The 6,510-nt window shown below is 44.8% G+C and overlaps 1 protein-coding gene across 1 annotated transcript in view; it reads right to left on the bottom strand.

Moving 5' to 3' along the window:
- Nucleotides 1-259: 259 nt before the first annotated feature.
- The window catches only part of DSTYK (dual serine/threonine and tyrosine protein kinase), a 49,000-nt gene continuing 42,749 nt past the window's right edge, over nt 260-6,510 (bottom strand). Inside the window, exons 10-13 of the mRNA XM_004375232.3 lie at nt 5,215-5,328; nt 4,232-4,346; nt 1,553-1,687; nt 260-1,096 (exon numbers count right to left, since the gene is read on the bottom strand). Coding sequence (XP_004375289.1) covers nt 909-1,096; nt 1,553-1,687; nt 4,232-4,346; nt 5,215-5,328 — 552 coding nt within the window. The 3' untranslated portion in view covers nt 260-908. The remainder of the gene's footprint in view (nt 1,097-1,552; nt 1,688-4,231; nt 4,347-5,214; nt 5,329-6,510) is intronic.

Here is a 6,510-nt window from a genome sequence, read left to right as displayed (position 1 = left end):
ATTTGTATGGAGCCCAGGGCTTCCAGATCTTGCCAGCTTCTCAGGTCTCACCAGATACTTCAAAAGTGGGTCAGTTTTGCTCAGACACTCACCCCCAGGTACCATGTTATCTGCAGCTTCCCCACCTTGAGAACAAAACCAGAAAGAAAAACAAGACCCAAGAGTAGAGGAACAGATTCTGTTCTGTTCTGGGTTTAGCAGTAACTCAAAATCCAATAGCTTATACACATACATACATATATGCCTTTTTTTCTTTTTTTCTTTTTTTTGCCTCTTGGTGATGTAACTGTGAAACCCACCCCCAGAAACCAGGGATATGTGATCCTACAAGTGTAAACACACTGGTGCCTTGAGGGACAGAGGGGCTTCTTTTGTGACCTGAGACCTCTGGTTGCAGACAGCAGGAACCAAGCACCCACACATTATTTTTGTTGTCTCTATGTTCTCACAACCACAGAACTAAGCTCAAATTTTCTAAGGGTTCTGACCACTGAATGGAATCAAACTGTGGAAGTCATGGCAATGAGTTTCTAATACTATCGCCACTGCAGTGTCCACCTGGTATCTTGGAAAGAAACATATACAGTGAGCAGATGATGGTAAGATTTGCCTCCTTATCAATTCTAAGGCCAGACCATCCCATTTGTCAGCTTTTACACATGACCGAGACAATCTTTCACTAACGGGACAGCTTGGGACATCGGTGAACTGCCAAATATGCTCAAACAGCCATCTAACTCTTCGCTATCCAAGAGTCATCTTTGCTTGGGAAGGTCTCAAGTTGCCCAGCAAGCACCAATCCCTCAAGAGCTCCATGTACTGAATAAATGTCAAACTTTCCCCATGGCCAAAAGGTTGGGGGAAAGGGAAGAACTAGAGAGTAAGAGAGAATGGCCTCTTCTTTGCTTTCAAGTGGAGTCATCTAGTCCTCTGTTTGGCCGCTCAGAATTTGACTTGCATAGCCGGTCCATGATGCCCTGGAGCATGGGCTGGACAATGCCCAAAAGAGGCCTCTGAGAGGGGTCACCATCCCAACAGGCTTCCATCAACTGCCAGCACTCCTCATCAAACACAGGGAGACGTTCTGGGCGGGCCCCTAGAGGAAGGAGCATGGAAATAAGACCAGACTTAGTAAGAGGGAGACCAATGTAACGAAGAGGCATGACCAGCTGACAGGCTGATTATCCAGCTGGAGCTCAGCATGCTGAAGATGCAATGAGTTTTGACTTCCATTGCAAAAATCTAGGTTAGAACCTAACAGTAACACTGATGAAAAACTGGAACACACTGGCATAGGAAGCTGAAGAACTGGAAATTCTAAAGAAAAAAAGGCATGTATGACTGTATTGCCTTTTTGAAACATTTAAATGCAATGCTGCCTGGAAGCAAAAGTGTGACTTCAATGTTTTCTTGATTCCAAGGGGGGATGAAGTGTGTGTGTGGTCCTGCTGGGTCGTGGCTGCAAAAGGAGGCAGGAAGCCCCTGCTGCAGTACCCAACCTCACGGCTCTCACCAGGGAGTAAGTAAGACAAGTAGGGCTCAGCCCTCTTACCTCTCCGCACATTGTTCCAGAGGTGGTCTTTGCTGGCACACCTCTCAAATGCCTCAGGGAGCTTGACAGAGCCTGAGCATATATACCAGAAAAGAATCCCAAAAGCGTAGACATCTACGGAATTGTCATACTTTCCTACAGCAAGAAGGAAAAGCAGTGAGTGAGAGAGAGGCAGGCAACAGCAGCGCTGCCACCTTGCATCTGCAAAGGTCCTTATCCATTCTGTCTAAAGCTTTCAACATCCGTTCTCATAACAACGCTGTCATGGAGGTGGGGCATATTTATAACGCCCGTTTCACGGTACAAAAAACTATGGCACTGGGAGGTCAAAGCTAGGTGTTGGCAAGAACTAGCTACTGCCTAGAACTTGATAAGGAGAAGGGAAATCAGCCTTTTTACTTTATGGAACAGTCAAAAAAATAAATCCAGAGAGGTCATAGTAGGGACAGAAAGTTGGGAAATACAGGTGGGTGGGTGGATTGGAACCAGAATAAAGATTTTTAAAGTCAGACACAAGAGTCTGAATTTAGTAAGCAATGGGAAGTCATTTACGTTTTACAGCAGGGGGTGACATGAATAAGATGCTTTAGAAAGATTATTCTGACAGCAGTAGGGTGGTGCGAAATGTGGAAATACCTTGTAAGAAGCAATTTGGCCTTCGTTCACAGCACTGTACCAACACCTGAGGCTAATGAGTGGGGCTGACCAAAGAGAGACACCAGAGGGCCCGATGCTGCCTGAGCCTCAGAAGGCATGAGGTAATCTATCATGGCCACCTGGGGACGCCCATAAGCTCCCTGAACCCTGAGGTATAGATGGGGCTTGCTGGTTGGTAACCATGCATAGGAGGGGTGGCGTGCCCCTCTTTGGGACATGGAAGCTCCACGCTGTGACCCCTTCCAGACCTCACCCTATGTGTTTCTTTGTATCCTTTTTGGTTGTAATAAATCTGTAGCCATAAGTATGGTGTTCCTCCATGAATTCTGTGAGTCATTCAGTGAATTAACGAACCCACAGGGGCAGTGAGAGCCAGCAGGAGCTGGCGTCCACCTGTTTGGCAGTCTGAAAGAAGGGGCCCTTCTAACGTGTGAGCTCTGACCTAGCTCTGGGTGGCTAGGGTCTGAGAAACGCTGCATGTGCAGCTGGTCTCAAAGATGGCATCCATCTAATGTGTGAGCTCTGACCTAGCTCTGAGTGGCGTGAGAGGCTGACAAGGATGGAGAAGTGGAGAGGTGAGGACTGGATCCAAGTCCACACTATTGGAAATGGATTCATGCTGATCCTTACCACGCAGTTAGCAATGGAGGTAGAATGTGTCCGCTGTGCCCCTTGTTTAGTGCAGGTGCACTGCAGGCGAAACAGTGAAAGGAACTTAAACATGAAGTAGCCAAAAAGAACAGGAGCAGTGGGAATAGAGATTTTTTTTGAAAAAGTAAATCTAAAGAAAGAAAAACATGGTAACTGTCTACTTGGTTCATATCTGGGTAAGGCTATAGCTATCCAGCTGAACTCCTAATCCTTATGTGTATCACTCAGATTGGGGGGAAACTTGTGTACAAGGCCAACCAGAGAAATGTAAGCATTTTGCTAGGTTTAACTCTTATCAATATTAATGACTGACCTGCAATTACCTTTTCATCTTCCCTGACAATGGTACAACCTTCTCCATCCACTCAGGCTCAAAACCTTGGAGTCATCTTTTAGTCCTTCCTTTCTGTTCCTCACCCACATCAAGTGAATAAAAAATCCTGCCCATTCTTGAACTGATCTCAAATCTGTCACGTTTTTTTCTATTTCAGCACTACCAACTTAGTCCTGCAGACAACCACCACCAACTGGTCTCCCCAGCCTCCAGTATTTTCTCTCCTTCAAGATAAATGTTTGGATTTTGGAAACAGAAAGCTTTAGATTCAAATCCCAGCTCCACTTCTTTCTAGCTCAATGTTTTGGGCTAGGTTTCTTCATCAATCTGGCCTCAACTTCTTTATCCGTAAGTTGACATAAAAATGCATCATCATCATAGAATTGTGAGGAGTAAATGAAACAAAATATATGAAACAACATACCCACAAAGCCTAGCTTAAAAAATCTACTTAATAAATGAGTTCCCTTCCTACCGACCAATTTGTCCCAGCCTGACTCAAGTTCTCCCCCAAATCTCAACTCTACCACAAAATCATCAAACATTTCAACCTTCATTTATGCCTTTTCTGAATACTGACGGTACTTCATGTAGCACATAATTTAGCACTTAATCACCCACTGTCTTATACTGCTCCCTAATTATTTTACCTCTCTTAATATGATATCTCTATGTCAATGTTAACTTCTTTAATGGTAGTGGACAACTCCCTATTATCTAACCAACTGCGAGTTATTATTCAATCAGTATTTTATGATGAAATAATTGGTTGATTATGGCAATTTATGGCACTAATATCCCAGAGAGGCATCCAAAAGAATAGCTGGTGACTGCCACTGGCACTTCTCTATTTTTTCCCTCACCCTTTGCCCCTTCTCCTGCCCCCCTACTTGTCTTAGGTTTCCCCTGTTCTCGTTTCTCCCTTGCCTGTGCCAGACCTGCCATAGTACTAGGGGATAATACTTAGCCCTAGGGGTAGCACTCGGGGTTAAAGTACCAAGCCCTGTCCAAACCCACTCTCTGCCCTCCAGCCTTACCTGTGAAAAGTTCAGGGGCCATATGGATTGGGGTCCCCACAATGCTGCCTGACATCATAGCCTCCGGCTTGCAGAATCCTAAGTCAGTAATCTTGGCACGGTTCTGCTTGTCTAGCTGCCAACAAAGCAAGGCAAGAGTCACCCTGTCTCCGATCCTGCACACGGCACTCAGTTTAGACAAACTGAAAAAGCAGGTACTTAGTAAATCCTGCCTCCAACCTGCCTGTCTCTAGATTTGTTCCCATTACTGTCTTCCTCCCCACACTATGAGCAACCTGATGGCAGAAGCTGTCTTTCTCGTCTTTGTACTTCAGACACTGAACATAGTGCTTAGCACATATCAGGACCTCGGTAAATCTTTGAAGAATGAGTAAGTGAAGGTCCCTGGAAGGATACTGAGGGAAGCATTTCAGCTCCTGATTCTCCCCCAACCTCCACACCGCAAGGCAGGAAGCTGATAACCAGGAAGGCTGAAGTCCTCTAGTCACCTGAGGAGAGCTTCTTGAAGTCCCTGTAGCTTCCTTCCCTAGAAGTCCATGAAAATAAATCTATTTGGCTATAGATAAGCCTCTCAGGTTTCAGTCTACAATTTTAGGAATATTTTTCCCTTCCCCCAGAGAAAGAGAGAGAGTATGAATCTGAGTGAAGGGTACGTGGGCCTTCACAGTACTTGTCTTTTAACTGTTCTGTAAGTTTAAAATTTTCCAAAATAGTATTGGGAGAAAAAAACTTCAAGCATTATAAGCTAGGCCTGTGATGAAAACCAGTGAGGAACATCTTCAGTGCACGCCCCCGAAGTTTAAGTTCAAGAATGTAAAGTTCAAACTTTGAGTTCAAGAGGATGGTATATCCATTGTGCTGTTAACTCTACTATTTTCCTTCTGGTCTTTTCTCATAACCAAACTTGCATTTACATGTACTCTCCAAAAGGTCACCTAACCCAGAGAGGAAGGGTATTATCTTGGGGAGACAGCTCTACTTACCAGCACATTCTTCAGTTTGATGTCACGGTGGACGAGTCCCTGGCTATGCAGGAAGCGGATCCCCTCCACCACATCAAGTGCTATCTGTAAACGTGTCTCCAGGGTCAGCCCAGCCTTGGGAAGACAAAAGAGCTTACTTGTCACTAACAAGGAAATGCCTGGATCCCTACTAGCTTGAACCAACTGAGAGTTCCTTCTGTGGGATGCTAAAGGAATGACTGTACTAGAGCACACAAGGACAGAGAGGGGACTGAGAGAACAGGGAAGAGGACAACAGAGAGGGAAGGAGAGGAAAAGCAAAGAAGAGCAAGCTATAAAGGAGACAAAGCCAGATAAAACCCCTGGAGGCTGCACTTTGCCAGCTAGACAATCCACAAGTGTGACTAGGAGAGGTGCAATCAGACAACTGAAGCATGACCTCATTTCTAACACTTCAACAAACTCTGGAACTGCCCACAAGGCTCAAAGTAACTAACTCTAGGTGCCTCAGGCCAATTTACTTCCATTGCTTTGTAGGCCTGGTTAGCCCAGGTTTGGTGGATTCAAATACCAAAGTCATATTACTTCTACCAAGTCTCCACTTTAGGGTCTCTTGAATTCTGGAGAACATCATACTGCTTATCCAAAAGTTCAAGTAAGGTTCTCTAGCCCACTTATGGAAAAGACTCCTCTGAAATGAAGAGGGAAAACAAAGTCACTTGGAGAATCATTTTCTTCATCATATTGATTCCCCATGGCTCCTGGAAGCATTTCTAAGGTTTCCTTTGTCCTACTTCTGGCAGCTTCTGTTTAAACTGGTACAAGATGAATTTGTGAGAAGGCACCCCCTCTTCTTCTCAGTAGGGTTTCACCACAACTCTTAGCCCCAACTGAGGGTCTCACCACAACTATTAGCCTTCACTTCAATAAAATCCTTCGGTAGCTTCTCACTGTCTATAATAGAATTTGGATTCTATGGAAATTCTTAACATTTCTGGTCCTCTATAATTTGTTCCCAAACTCTCTTTACACATTATCACCCTCCTATTCCCAAAATGAACCACCTGCTTCAACCTGACTGTTGTCCTTACTGATCTTCACACGCGCTCTGGGCATTATGCTGTTCCTCCCCTCTCATGTGGCCTCTTCTCTCCAACTGCACACAAACTCCACATCGTCATGAAAAACCACTGACTCAAATTCTCTTCAAAGCCCCTGGCAATTATACTTTTTGGTGTCCCCTTATGGTGCTTAGTATAGGGCCTTGTACCAAGTTGTCACTAATAAATATTTGTTGACTAAACAACAAAAAATGGC

Source organism: Trichechus manatus, unplaced genomic scaffold (genome assembly GCF_000243295.1).
Source record: "Trichechus manatus latirostris isolate Lorelei unplaced genomic scaffold, TriManLat1.0 scaffold00035, whole genome shotgun sequence".
Taxonomy (NCBI): domain Eukaryota; kingdom Metazoa; phylum Chordata; class Mammalia; order Sirenia; family Trichechidae; genus Trichechus; species Trichechus manatus.
This window is presented reverse-complemented; position numbering and strand designations above follow the sequence as displayed.